The sequence below is a fragment of the Bos mutus genome, chromosome 25, assembly GCF_027580195.1.
Source record: "Bos mutus isolate GX-2022 chromosome 25, NWIPB_WYAK_1.1, whole genome shotgun sequence".
Classification (NCBI taxonomy): Eukaryota; Metazoa; Chordata; class Mammalia; order Artiodactyla; family Bovidae; genus Bos; species Bos mutus.
In genome coordinates this window covers 14558565-14572951 of record NC_091641.1, presented here as the reverse complement: position 1 = coordinate 14572951, position 14387 = coordinate 14558565, and the positions used below count along the sequence as shown (strand labels likewise).

Genomic DNA, 14387 nt, shown 5'->3' with positions numbered 1-14387 from the left:
TGCCTTGGAAGGTGGATTCTCAAGCACTGAGCCACTAGGGAAGTCCCATGCTTGTTTATTTCTGAAATGAAGGCAAGGTCCTGGAAGCTTGTCTGTCAAATGACACATCTGTTTTGCTGTTATCTGTCCAGTGTCCAAATTGCTGTCTAGCAGGTGGTAAGTGCTCCAAAAATGTTTGCTAATGGAAGAAGGAATGAAAAAGGAAGGGAAGGAGGAAAGGTGAGAAGGAAAAAAATAGACAACTGAGAAAAGGTGGGAAAGGAGGTATGACATGAACCAGAGCATCAGAGAAGGCTCTGTGAATATGTAATATCTACGTTGAGACTGAAGGTTGAACAAAGAGCCTGAGGAGAGCACCCCAGGCAGAGGAAAGAGCAAGTGCAAAGGCCAGGAGGTAGTAACGAGCCTGGTGTATTTGAAGAAAGGAAAGAAGGCCAATGTGGTTGATTAGAGCCAGCAGGGGAGAGTCATAGGAGATGTGGTCAAAGAGGAACAAGGTGCCACATCACGCAGCACTCTGCAGGCTCTGATGAGGGCAGGTGTGTTCGTGCTAAGTCACTTCAGTTGTGTGTGACTCTCTGTGACCCCATGGACTGTAGCCTTCCAGGCTCCTCTGTCCATGGGATTCTCCTGGCAAGAATACTGGCGTGGGTTGCCATGCCCTCCTCCACGAGATCCTCCCTACCCAGGGACTGAACTCACGTCTCCAGCGGCTCCTGCATTGCCGGTGGACTCTACCGCTGCGCCACCAGGGAAGCCACAGAGATCTGATTTTAAGTGCCTACAACTCCAATGTGTCCCCTGATACTTGCCCCCAGATTGCTTCCTGACCCTTCACTTTTAAAAATTATTTTATTTGGCTGTGTTGGGTCTTAGTTGCGGCACATGAGCTTCTCTCTAGTTGTGGTGCTCGGGCTTTGTTGTCCCATGGCATGTGGGATCTTATGCCACCCGACCAGGTGGGATCTTGACCAGGAATGGAACCTGAGTCCTCTGCATTGTAAGGTGGATTCTTAACCACTGGACCACTCGGCCAGACACTTCAAATTCATCACCTGCTGAAGCAGATGCTGTGGGTGTCCTGCCTGTATTCACCTGGCCCATCTGGGAAGTCATATGCAGACATTTCCCAGACCCTCAGTGTCCCTAGATGCTCCCTGAGTTTCTGTCTGGAGGAGGGCCTGGGTGGGTGGGATTCTGTAGCCTCAGAACCTCCAGCCAGTTAGAGATAGGGATTGGTGAATAACTATCCCAGCTCTGTGGTTTCTGGGGGTCAATTCTGAGGTCAGTTCCTCACAGTGTCTCAGAGGGTCCCCACTGGGATTGTCAAAGGGGTAACTTCTTTAAAAAATATTTTATTTATTAATTATTTATTTATTTGGCTGCACTGGGTCTTAGTTGTGGCATGCAGAATCTAGTTCCCTGACCAGGAATCGAACCCCAGGTCCTCTGCATTGGCAGCTCAGAGTCTTGGCCACTGGACCACCGGGGAAGTCCCACAGTGGTAACCTTTTCATCAACACACCCTTTACTGGCTTTTCTCCTTTCTTTGTCTCTCTTCCTCATTCCTTCACAGCCCTGACTGTGATCAGCTCCCCAATACAGTTCTTGCACCCCAATTCTCATTTTAGAGTCTGTTTTTGAAGGGACCATAATGAAGGCATTCCTTAAACAACTCATCACCTTCCCCTAAAATATTATTCCCTGTTCTCATTTCCACCATGAACCCTACTACCATAATCAGACACCCAAGTCTGGTCAGTTCTTCTAGAAAGATAGAGCAGCGGATATCTATTTATCAAGCCATTCCCTTCTCGCGTCCAGCCCTGTGCTGAGCAATGGGACTCCAGGGATGAATCTGATCATCTCCTGCTCTTGAGGGAGTCGCTGGTCTATTGGGGAGACAGATCTGGATCCAGGCAAGGTCCACACAACGTGCTCAGAACTGTGTCAGGAAAGTCAGAGAAGTCTTTCCCGAAGAGATGCCATAGGCTGAGCACTGAAGGCTGAGTAGGGGCTGGCCATTTGGGAGGCAGGGGGGCGTTCCAGGCAGAAGGCATAGCTTATAGAAAAGTTCAGAGGGTATGAGAATCCAGGGGCTGGGGAGGGCAAGGGCATGGGAAGGAAATGTGATTTCATTCTGGGTTTGGTGTGGAGGAACGAGGAGAAGTGTGGGCAGGGGTCGGGGCATGGCAGGCCTTAAACCTCTGGATGAGAGGCTCCTGCCTCCTCCCAGGTTTGATGGAGAGCTCTGGAGGTTTCCTGAGCAGGGGAGTGTCACTGTCAGATTTGAGTCCGAAAATAATTCCTTGGGACTTCCCTCGCAGTCCAGTGGGGCAGGACTCAGGGCTCGGGTTTGATCCCTGGTCAAGGAACTAGATCCCGAATGCTGTAACTGAAGATCCTCCATGCCGCAAGGAAGATCGAAGATCCCATGACACAACCAAATAAATAAATATTTCAAAAAGAAAGAAAAAGGCTCAGTGGTAAAGAATCTGCCTGCCAATGCAGGAGACACAGGTTCGATCCCTGGTCCAGGAAGATCCTACATGCCATGGAGCAACTAAGCCTGTGCGCCAACATTACTAAGCCTTCACTCTAGAGCCTGGGAGCTGCAATTAGTGAGCCCACACACTGCAATTACCAAAGCTCAAGTACCCTGGAGTCCATGCTCGGCAACAAGAGAAGCCGTCGCAAGAAGCCTGAGCACCACAACAAAGAATAGCCCTTGCTCGCTGCAACTAGGGAAAAGCCTGCACAGCAACAAAGACCCAGCACAGCTAAAAATAAATAAATAAAATTATTTGTAATCAATTTTTTAAAAAAGAAAATGATTCCTCTGAATTAGTTTGAACTGGGGGGCTAGCTCAGCCAGGTTCCCTAGGTCAAAGCTGAAGGATAGGCATTTTTAGCCAGTGAAAGAAGTCATTTTGAGCCCAAGTCTCTGGAGAATAGGCAGGGGCTAAGGCCCAGGAAGGGGAATACCCTTGAATTTGAAAGTGTCCAGCTCCCCAGGACCACAGCCTTCAGCCTCTGTGAGGCCTGATTCAGCTAAACAAAGCTGGGGAGCGGGGGAACTTGTCGGCTCACTGCCCCCAAGGTAACCATTAATCCTTCCCAGGGGGGAATCCAGGGGCTAGTGCCCTGAGGGGCAGATCGTGGGCAGAATGGAGGAGCACACAGAGGCAGGCTCAGCACCAGTGCTGGGGGAACAGAAGGCTCTAATTGACAATCCTGCTGACATCCTAGTCATCGCTGCTTATTTCCTGCTGGTCATTGGTGTCGGCTTGTGGGTGAGAAGCTGGGAGATGCTGCTAGGGGCTCGCTTCTGGAGCCCGGGGGGAAGTCTCAGGGAGCCCTGTGTGTGGCAGGGGAAGGACGCCTGGATCTTTGAGAGAGAAACCTGGTGTGGGACAAGTAATTCTTCTTTTGATATTTTCAGGGCGGCCCAGTCCACACTCATTCATGCCTTGTCTGCCCACTTTGGGGCTGGACTAGTTTTAAGGGGTCAGTGGCTTTTCATCGGGACCGCATTCTAAATGAGGTCTCTGTTCCGCTGTCTACATAACAAGTGGGTGAGCTGAAACCTGTATCCAGGGCCCACAGGAAAGTCAGGCCCCATCTAGCCACACTCGGGCTTGGGGAGCTGGATGCTGGGTTAGGGCCCGGGTGGATTTGTGTCTTGGGAGGAAGCTGGGGGTGGGGTCGGGTGGGAATCATCAGGTGAGCTGCATGCTGGTTAATATTCAGCCTGGAACAAGGCTGAGGAATGTGTTGAGGAGGCTAATGAGGTCCAAAGATGTCCCCCGAACCCAGGCCTCTCCCCACTCCCAACCCCCAGTCCATGTGCAGAACCAACAGAGGCACCGTCGGCGGCTACTTCCTGGCGGGACGGAACATGGTGTGGTGGCCGGTGAGAGAGGCGGGGCTGTGGAGCGGGAGGAGGCCTGTAGAAACAGCCTGGCTCACCCCCACCTCTGGCCACCCAGGTCGGGGCCTCTCTCTTTGCCAGCAACATCGGCAGTGGCCACTTCGTGGGCCTGGCAGGGACCGGTGCAGCGAGCGGCCTGGCGGTGGCTGGATTTGAGTGGAATGTGAGTCCCTCCTTTTGGCCAATGAACCCCCCACCCCGGGAACACCTGGAAGGGTCACAGCTGGAGAGGCTCCAGGTGGAGGTGTGAGACAAGAGTTGGGACTTCCCAACTGTGCCATGAGGCTAGGCTTCAAGTGATGCTCAGACAGCCAGCTTGGAGGCAGAAGCAGGTGGGAGATCCAGAATCAGGGCAAGGGTAGGTCTAGAGGAGGTATATTAGCTGATCATATCAGCACTGGGGGTAAGATGGTTGAATTCATAGGAACGAGTCTGTTAGTAAGCAGTGTTTTAATAACAAAGTTGATCATAGTATGGCTGTAAATAAAACCGATCACATGATTAATAGTGTTCAATACTGGGATACGGCAGGTGGTTTGATTCGCTATTGCTATGTGAGCCTAAACCAGCCACACCCTCATTGGCCTCGATTTACTCCTCTCTGAAATGGGGTGAACAGTCTCAAAGTTGGTACAGTGCTTCTTCTGACTCTCTCCAAAGCGGTGGCCTGTGAGCATCTTTAAGCCAAATGAAAGCCCCTCGCAGAAAAGGGCAGGAGAGGAAGCTCTGGGACTGAGGCTTGCCTCGGAGACTTGGAAAGATCAGGCCTTTGAGCTCAGGGCTTCCTGGAGGAGGAGGCCTCTGAGCTGAGCCTTGAAGGACAGAAAGTTTGGGTGGGTGGAAAGGAGAGGGGAGGCAGAGGCTGGGGTTAAGCTGAAGGGTCTGTACTTGGATTCAGGTGCTGGGGGTGGGAGGAGGAGGAGTCTAGGGGTCATCTTGGGAGAGATGGCCAGGGGTCATGGCCTGGGAAGGCAAGAAGGGCTGTAGTTAAGGGCCCAACGAAGTATCAAGAGCTTGTCCAGAAGGCCCAGAGCCCAAGGTCATTGTCTGCATTTGTGTCCTCTGGGGCCCTGGTGTGACCTTGCCTTGGAGTAGCATATTCCCCAAGAGAGGAAGGTTCTTCAGAACCCTTGGGGGCGGGGACGGGCTCAGAGCAAGATCTCGGGCGGGGAGTCACCCTCCGATGTCGCGCTGTGCCCACAGGCACTGTTCGTGGTCCTGCTACTTGGGTGGCTCTTCGTGCCAGTGTACCTGACCGCCGGCGTCATCACCATGCCGCAGTACCTGCGAAAGCGCTTCGGCGGCCATCGTATCCGCCTCTACTTGTCCGTGCTCTCGCTTTTTCTGTACATCTTCACCAAGATTTCGGTAAACATGCTTGGTGGGTGGAATGGGCCCCTGGAAGGGTGGGACCACCCAGTGGAGGTCTCTAGAAAGCCCCCGAGGGGGCACAGCTGAGGAACAATTGCTGTAACAACCGTAATGGAGGCAGGGCCTGGAAGGAATCGGTTTCTGGGGCTACAGCCATAGTTCACTTCAGTCACTCAGTCGTGTCTGACTCTTTGCGACCCCATGAATTGCAGCATGCCAGGCCTCCCTGTCCATCACCAACTCCCAGAGTTCACTCAGACTCACGTCCATCGAGTCAGTGATGCCATCCAGCCATCTCATCCTCTGTCGTCCCCTTCTCCTCCTGCCCCCAATCCCTCCCAGCATCACAGTCTTTTCCAATGAGTCAACTCTTCGCATGAGGTGGCCAAAGTACTGGAGTTTCAGCTTTAGCATCATTCCTTCCAAAGAAATCCCAGGGCTGATCTCCTTCAGCCTGGAGACTGGTTGGATCTCCTTGCAGTCCAAGGGACTCTCAAGAGTCTTCTCCAACACCACAGTTCAAAAGCATCAATTCTTCGGCACTCAGCCTTCTTCACAGTCCAACTCTAACATCCATACATGACCACAGGAAAAACCATAGCCTTGACTAGACGAACCTTTGTTGGCAAATAATGGCCCTGCTTTTCAATATGCTATCTAGGTTGGTCATAACTTTCCTTCCGAGGAGTAAGCATCTTTTAATTTCATGGCTGCAATCACCATCTGCAGTGATTTTGGAGTCCAAAAAAATAAAGTCTGACACTGTGTCCACTGTTTCCCCATCTATTTCCCATGAAGTGATGGGACCAGATGCCATGATCTTTGTTTTCTGAATGTTGAGCTTTAAGCCAACTTTTTCACTCTCCACTTTCACTTTCAACAAGAGGCTTTTGGGGTGGTGTCATCTGCATATTTGAGGTTATTGATATTTCTCCCAGCAATCTTAATTCCAGCTTGTGCTTCTTCTAGCCCAGCATTTCTCATGATGTACTCTGCATAGAAGTTAAATATGGTGACAATATACAGCCTTGACGTACTCCTTCCTATTTGGAACCAGTCTGTTGTTTCACATCCAGTTCTAACTGTTGCTTCCTGACCTGCATATAGGTTTCTCAAGAGGCAGGTCAGGTGGTCTGGTATTCCCATCTCTTTCAGAATTTTCCACAGTTGATTGTGATCCACACAAAGGCTTTGACATAATCAATAAAGCAGAAATAGATGTTTTTCTGGAACTCTCTTGCTTTTTCCATGATCCAGCAGATGTTGGCAATTTGATCTCTGGTTCCTCTGCCTTTTCTAAAACCAGCTTGAACATCTGGAAGTTCACGGTTCACGTATTGCTGAAGCCTGGCTTGGAGAATTTTGAACATTACTTTACTAGCGTGTGAGATGAGTGCAATTGTGCAGTAGTTTGAGCATTCTTTGGCATTGCCTTTCTTTGGGATTGGAATGAAAACTGACCTTTTCCAGTCCTGTGGCCACTGCTGAGTTTTCCAAATTTGCTGGCATATTGAGTGCAGCACTTTCACAGCATCATCTTTCAGGATTTGAAATAGCTCAACTGGAATTCCATCACCTCCACTAGCTTTTTTTGTAGTGATGCTTTCTAAGGCCCACTTGACTTCACATTCCAGAATGTCTGGCTCTAGGTGAGTGATCACACCATCGTGATTTTCTTGGTCGTGAAGATCTTTTTTGTACAGTTCTTCTGTGTATTCCTGCCACCTCTTCTTAATATCTTCTGCTTCTATTAGGTCCATACCATTTCTGTCCTATATTGAGCCCATCTTTGCATGAAATGTTCCCTTGGTATCTCTAATTTTCTTGAAGAGATCTCTAGTCTTTCCCATTCTGTTGTTTTCCTCTATTTCTTTGCATTGGTCTGATGCTGTAAAGAGCAATATTACATAGGAACCTGGAATGTCAGGTCCATGAATCAAGGCAAATTGGAAGTGGTCAAACAGAAGATGGCAAGAGTGAGCGTCGATGTTCTAGGAATCAGCGAACTAAAATGGACTGGAATGTGTGAATTTAACTCAGATGACCATTATATCTACTACTGTGGGTAGGAATTCCTTTAGAAGAATGGAGTAGCTATCATCGTCAACAAAAGAGTCCGAAATGCAGTACTTGGATGCAATCTCAAAAACGACAGAATGATCTCTGTTCGTTTCCAAGGCAAACCATTCAATATCACAGTAATCCAAGTCTATGCCCCAACCAGTAACTCTGAAGAAGCTGAAGTTGAACAGTTCTATGAAGACCTGCAAGACCTTTTAGAACTAACACCCAAAAAAGATGTCCTTTTCATTATAGGGGACTGGAATGCAAAAGTAGGAAGTCAAGAAACACCTGGAGTAACAGGCAAATTTGGCCTTGGAATACGGAATGAAGCAGGGCAAAGACTAGTAGAGTTTTGCCAAGAGAACGCCCTGGTCTTAGCAAACACCCTCTTCCAACAACACAAGAGAAGACTCTACACATGGACATCACCAGATGGTCAACACCAAAATCAGATTGATTATATTCTTTGCAGCCAAAGATGGAGAAGCTCTATACAGTCAGCAAAAACAAGACCAGGAGCTGACTGTGGCTCAGATCATGAACTCCTTATTGCCAAATCCAGACTTAAATTGAAGAAAGTAGGGAAAACCACTAGACCATTCCGGTACGACCTAAATCAAATCCCTTATGATTATACAGTGGAAGTGAGAAATAGATTTAAGGGACTAGATCTGATAGATAGAGTGCCTGATGAACTATGGACGGAGGCTCGTGACATTGTACAGGAGACAGGGATCAAGACCATCCCCATGGAAAAGAAATGCAAAAAAGCAAAATGGCTGTCTGAGGAGGCCTTACAAATAGCTGTGAAAAGAAGAGAAGCGAAAAGCAAAGGAGAAAAGGAAAGATATAAGCATCTGAATGTAGAGTTCCAAAGAAGAGCAAGAAGAGATAGGAAAGCCTTCCTCAGCGACCAATGCAAAGAAATAGAGGAAAACAGCCATAGCGGGAGGTATCAAAAAATAAGGGCACTTTTGAGGTGTGGCCAAAAGTTTGGCCCAAAAGTGACCCAAAAGTTTTGGGTCGTGATTCTGGGCAGGAGGTGGACCTGGGTCCCCACACTGGCCCCTGGATCCTGACCTGCACGCTCGCTCCTTCCCCCAAGGTGGACATGTTCTCCGGGGCAGTATTCATTCAACAGGCTCTGGGCTGGAACATCTATGCCTCCGTCATCGCGCTCCTGGGCATCACCATGATCTACACTGTGACAGGTGGCGGGGGCGGGGTCTTAGGGAAGGGAGCCGTGCTAGGAGCGTGGACTGTAGGCGGGGCTTAGGGAAGAGAACCGTGCTAGGGATGTGGGTGTGGGCGGGGCTTAGAGGAGACACCAAAGATAGAGGGCTGGAGAAGTTAAGTGTGATGTGAGCAGAAGGATCTAAGTCTTTGGAAAGCAAACTACACCTCCCCCACCCCACCCTCTACCCCCTCCCCCTCCCTCCCCCTCCTTCCGCCCCCACGTTCCTTGGATTGGTCCGGAAGTTCATAGCTCCGAGCCCCTCTTGGGCTTGGACAACAAGGAAGACTTAAGTTTTTATTAACTTCTGGCGGGGGGAGAGTGGACTTGGCCAGACTCCAGGATAGCTCACCAATCCCAGTGTAGGCCCAGGGATCCCGGGGTGGGGCCTGAGGCCTGACGCTGGCCCAGAGTGGGCGGGGCCTGGTGCCAAGGCCGGCTGTACGGCCCGGCCCCTCGGAGTGGGATGGAACTGAGAATTGGACCTTACAGGATCACCTCCTTCTGTTACACACACGAGAAAACCTGGACTTAGAGGAGGGCCTGTAGTGGAGGTCCTACACGGGGGGCACCTGGCATCCGTGAAGCCCCAAACTCAGCCCCACTGTGCTCACCCAGCCCTGCCTCCTGACGCCGGAGTGCAGGAGCTCGGAGAATGGGCCATCATTTTGAAATCTGCCCTCCAGGAAAATTAATTGGAAAGGGGGAATCCTTTTCCAATTCCCCGCAAAGACAGTCTATGTACTAGAGGCAGCCTATCTGGGCTGTGCCCCCTGACCCAGGCCGGTTGCAGGAGGGCTGGCGGCACTGATGTACACGGACACGGTGCAGACCTTCGTCATTCTCGCCGGGGCCTTCGTCCTCATGGGTTACGGTACGGGCTCAGCCCATGGGGGAGGGGCGCGGAGGGCGCAGCTCGCAGAGCTCTCCACTCGGGAGCAGGGACATCGCGCGTCTTAGGCGGGGTGGTCCGAGGGAGGGCCTTGTCGCGGGCGCCGGGTCCCCTGACGGCCGTGCCCTCACAGCCTTCCACGAGGTGGGCGGGTATTCGGGGCTTTTCGACAAATACTTGCGGGCAGTGACGTCCCTGACGGTATCCGAGGATCCGGCCGTGGGCAACATCTCCAGCTCCTGCTATCGACCCCGGCCGGACTCCTACCACCTGCTCCGGGACCCTGTGACGGGGGACCTGCCATGGCCCGCGCTGCTTCTGGGGCTTACTATCGTGTCCAGCTGGTACTGGTGCAGCGACCAGGTGAGGGGTCGGGGCTGCGGCGGGATGGGAGGCCGGGATAGAACCTGCGGGGGTGCCGAGCTGAGATGGGAGGAGCCTGAACCCACCTGGGAAGCCAGGTGGAAGGCGTGGTCCGAGGTGGGGCGGGGGAGGCCTGCCAAATAGACCTACCCAGATGCAGGCGGATCCAAGGGGCAAGGTCCGTTCTTGGAACTGAATTGTCCGCCTCGAGGGGCCAGCGGCGGGGCCCGGATTAGAGAGGCGTCTTGGGGCAAGGCCAGAGAGACGGCGACTTACCCGGGACTGGACGCAGGTAGTTTGAAAGCTCCTCGTCGCAGGTTATAGTGCAGCGCTGCCTGGCTGGGAAAAACCTCACCCACATCAAGGCGGGCTGCATCCTGTGCGGCTACTTGAAGCTGATGCCCATGTTCCTCATGGTCATGCCTGGAATGATCAGCCGCGTTCTTTACCCGGGTAACGTCTGCAACCCCGCCCGCCCCCGAATCCTGAGCCCCATCCAGCCCCTTTCTCAGTGGAGTCTCCCATTTCCGTTCCCGTCCGAAGATTTGGGCCACCCAGTCCCGCCTCCCACCTGGGGATCCCATCTCTCCACTGGGATTCCCGGTCCCCACTTGGGCGATCCGAAGTTTCAGACCCGGCCCCGCCCTAGCCGCGTGGCGCCCTCCTTCCCGCAGACGAAGTGGCGTGCGTGGTGCCCGAGGTGTGTAAGCGCGTGTGCGGCACCGAGGTGGGCTGCTCCAATATCGCCTACCCGCGGCTCGTCGTGAAGCTCATGCCCAATGGTAAGGGCGGTCCCCGGGTTGCCCTCCATGTCCACAGGCGCCAGTGCGAGGCGTCACCCCTCGCCCGGCCCGCAACTTCCGGCGCCCCCTCGCGACCGCAGGCTCACGGCTCCAGTCCGCCCGCAGGTCTGCGCGGACTCATGCTGGCGGTCATGCTGGCGGCGCTCATGTCCTCGCTGGCCTCCATCTTCAACAGCAGCAGCACACTCTTCACCATGGACATCTACACGCGCCTGCGGCCCCGCGCGGGCGACCGCGAGCTGCTGCTAGTAGGACGGTGGGCCTGGGTTTTCCATCTCCGGCCCCACGACTCGGCCCCGGGGGACGGGCAGTAGGGACAGGGGGAGACCGGGTCCTGGGTGAAACCTCCCGATGGCCGCCCACCGCAGGCTCTGGGTGGTGTTCATCGTGGCCGTGTCGGTGGCCTGGCTGCCCGTGGTGCAGGCGGCGCAGGGCGGGCAGCTCTTCGATTACATCCAGTCGGTCTCCAGCTACCTGGCGCCGCCGGTGTCGGCCGTCTTCGTGTTGGCGCTCTTCGTGCCCCGCGTCAACGAGAAGGTGAGCGTGTGTGCACAGCGGCGCTGGGGCCGGACTTGGACGCCCGTGGAGGCTGACCCGCTCTCCGGCCCCGCAGGGCGCCTTCTGGGGACTGATCGGGGGCCTGCTGATGGGCCTGGCACGCCTGGTTCCCGAGTTCTCCTTCGGCTCCGGCAGCTGCGTGCGCCCCTCGGGGTGCCCGGCTCTCCTCTGCCGCGTCCACTACCTCTACTTCGCCATCCTGCTCTTCGTCTGCTCCGGCCTCCTCACCCTCGTGGTCTCACTGTGCACACCGCCCATTCCGCGCAAGCACGTAAGTGCAGGCCTCCCGTGGGGGCACTAAACGCGGGTGGGTGTGGCCCCTCTCCAGCCCGAGGCTGCAGTCTGCTTCCCACGACTCCCAGTGGGGAGGACCTGATGTCTGTAAGGAGGTTTGGTGAGGACAGACCAAGGAGTTCAGTTTGAAGCTTTAGTTGCAAAGCAAGCACAATGTTTTGATTCAAATCAAGTTTATTTGAGGTGGTTTGGAGGTGGCCTGAAGATCATGGGGGAGGTGAAAGCCCCCCAGAGTTTTGGCCTGAGTGGTGGCCGGGAGGGACCGAGTACTACCCCAAAAGCCCCCAAAGGGCTTGGTCTTGTGCTGCAGGAAGGTGGGTGCCCCAGGGCAGAGCTGATTGGGGAACGGGACAAAAGAGCCGGGGCCCAGAAGGAGGGGCAGGACTCCACAGATGCAGAAGGGGCAAAGGCAGCAAGAGGAAGCCCTGGTAGCAAACACCCGCAGGGAGGAACACGGCATTGGCAGGACTGGAAGACTAAAGTACTAGAATTGAATTGTGAGTGTAGATGGGGGACATGCGGGTAATGAAGCCGAGGGCAGAGCAGGGCCAAGAGTTTTTAAACACTTAGTTGAGCAGCTTGGGTTTAGCCTGAGGGCAGCCATGGAAGGTGGTCCCGAGCTGCTGTGCAGGCTGGACAGAGCGACGTGAGAGAGTGCTGGTGTGGACGGGAGACCTGCTCTGCTCCCACTCGGCCCCTGCTCCCTCCTTCCCCAGCTCTACCGCCTGGTTTTCAGTCTCCGGCACAGCAAGGAAGAGAGGGAGGACCTGGATGCTGAGGAGCTAGAAGGTCCAACCGCAGCCCCCGTGCAGAACGGGCGCCCTGAGCACGCAGTGGAGATGGAGGGTAAGGCACTGCCCCTGGGAGTTGGGGCGGGGGAGCTGCAGGAGCAGAGTGTCCTCAGACTTACTGTCAGGCCTCAACTTCTCCCAGCGCCCCCGCCCCCAAGGCCAGGCCTGTTGCGGCAGTGCCTGCTCTGGTTCTGTGGCGTGAGCAGGGGTGGGGCGGGCAGCCCCCAACGCCCTACCCAGGAGGAGACGGCTGCTGCAGCCAGGCGGCTGGAGGACATCAGTGAGGACCCACGCTGGGCCCGCGTGGTCAACCTCAACGCCCTGCTCATGATGGCCGTGGCCACATTCCTCTGGGGCTTTTATGCCTGAGGCCCACTGCATTGGACACCCTGAGCCACAGCCTTAGATGAGTGGGGGTGGGGAGCCAGCTGCGGTGAGAAGGGCCTGGGGCCAGAGAGTAGCGGGGAGGCCCCGGGACCCCTACTCTCTGCCTTGTTTCTGCCTGGGACCCAGTCCATAGCCACACCCTGTGAGGCCTTGGCCAACTGGCCACTGTAGTTCCCCTAAGAACAAATAAAGCTGCCTTGCCTAGTCCTGCTGCAGCCAGAGTGTCCTTGTTCCAAGCCCCTGTCCTGAGACCTGGGCCTTTGGCAGGGATGCTCACAAGACCTTCTTCTCTGGGCACAGGAGCCACGTGGCCCTCCACTCATCCACCTCTAGCTGGTGCTTCTCAGTGCTCCAGCCCGCATCCTGTAGACCTGGGGAGAGGGCAGAGGGGTGGTGCTGTGGGGGAGACTCTGGGCTAACCCTGGGGAGAGGGGTAAGGTGCAGCACGGGCTGGGTGTACTGCTCAGGCTCCCCTTGCCTCTGCGGGGTGATCTCTGGTGTAAAATGAGGCTAAAACCTCATCTGGTTGCCGTATGAATTCATTAAGCAGCAGAGGGGAAAGGGCTAGAATGGAGTAGGGGCTAAATGAAAGATCATCATCAGTAATTTGTGAGCCTTCCCCCTCCCCCGAACCCACCACCCCACTCCTCTCTCCAGTGCCAACTGGGCTTCCATAGTCTATCAACACTGAGTGCCTCACCTCAGTGTTGGTTAGACCGTCCTAACCTCCCCGTCCTGCAGACAGGGAAACTGAGACCCGGACTTGAGATCACAGAGAGAAGTCCAGGTCTTCCACCTCCCAGACAGAGGGGCCGGGATGGGGCTAGGCAGGGCCTCTGGGGAGAAGGTCCAGGAGCCGTGGAGCAGAAGGATGTTACCTTTCAAGAACTTTGGGAAGAGCTTGTCCAGCACTTGGTGTGTCTCCCTGACAACGACCCAGCTCTCTTTCTCAGGACCTGGACAGGGGCGAAGAACCAGAAGCTCCCAGGTGTCCCAAGCCGAACAGGGTCCTTCCCCTCTCCACCCGGCTTTGGTCAGAAGAAGCCTGGACTGCGAGGCATTTACCTGCCCGTGCTTGGTTCCTCAGTTCCTCCAGCTCTTCTGGGAGGGGTCCATCTCCCCGCAGGGCTCCAAGCACCAGCCCGTGAGTGGCAGCCCTTAGAATGGCTTCAGGTCCTGCCATCTGACTCAGGACAACCTGTACCTGGTCTGGAGAGACCCAGGGACAGACTGGTACCAGGGAGGGGCCAACTCCAAAACTCTCTCAGGCCTACCAGCCTGCTTCATCCCTGTCTGGCCCAAGGGCCTTGGCCTGGCATGAAAGGCCAACTCCCACCCTTTCCTTTCCAACTTCATCTCCTGTCACTCCCCAGTGCTCTGGCCAAGCTAAAATGCCCAATTTCCAAGATACAACTTCAAAGCAGCTCCCTGAGGTGGGCTTATTTTGCATGTCTTTAATAGTTAGTGAGAATAAGCATCTTTTAACACACAACCAGCAGACCATTAAACTTTAGTGCCTGCTTCCTCAAGAGGTGACCTGAATAGGAGACAAAAGAGGTTCCTCAGAGAGAACCAAAGGTCACAATCTCATTAGTATGTGCTGCAATGTAAAAGTGCTTTTATATAATTGCCTTTTCTGATCCTCATAAAAACCCTGCAGATAATAAGACAGGTATTATTAGCTCCACTTTACACAGTG

General features: G+C 54.2%; 2 protein-coding genes across 2 annotated transcripts in view; one reads left to right on the top strand and one right to left on the bottom strand.

Annotated features, from left to right (window-relative positions):
* Positions 1–3167: 3167 nt before the first annotated feature.
* SLC5A2 (solute carrier family 5 member 2) lies at positions 3168–12670 on the top strand. Its single transcript, XM_070362571.1, has 14 exons — positions 3168–3293; positions 3842–3913; positions 3990–4094; positions 5027–5299; positions 8472–8577; positions 9394–9474; positions 9626–9855; positions 10173–10308; positions 10530–10637; positions 10764–10914; positions 11027–11195; positions 11272–11487; positions 12227–12356; positions 12444–12670. Exons 1-14 carry the CDS (start codon positions 3168–3170, stop codon positions 12668–12670), a joined length of 2130 nt encoding a protein of 709 aa, XP_070218672.1.
* Positions 11667–14387, bottom strand: part of RUSF1 (RUS family member 1) — a 15546-nt gene continuing 12825 nt past the window's right edge. The window contains exons 11-13 of the mRNA XM_005886993.3: positions 13754–13897; positions 13567–13644; positions 11667–13059 (exon numbers count right to left, since the gene is read on the bottom strand). Of these exons, the coding sequence (XP_005887055.2) occupies positions 12962–13059; positions 13567–13644; positions 13754–13897 (320 nt within the window). The 3' untranslated portion in view covers positions 11667–12961. The remainder of the gene's footprint in view (positions 13060–13566; positions 13645–13753; positions 13898–14387) is intronic.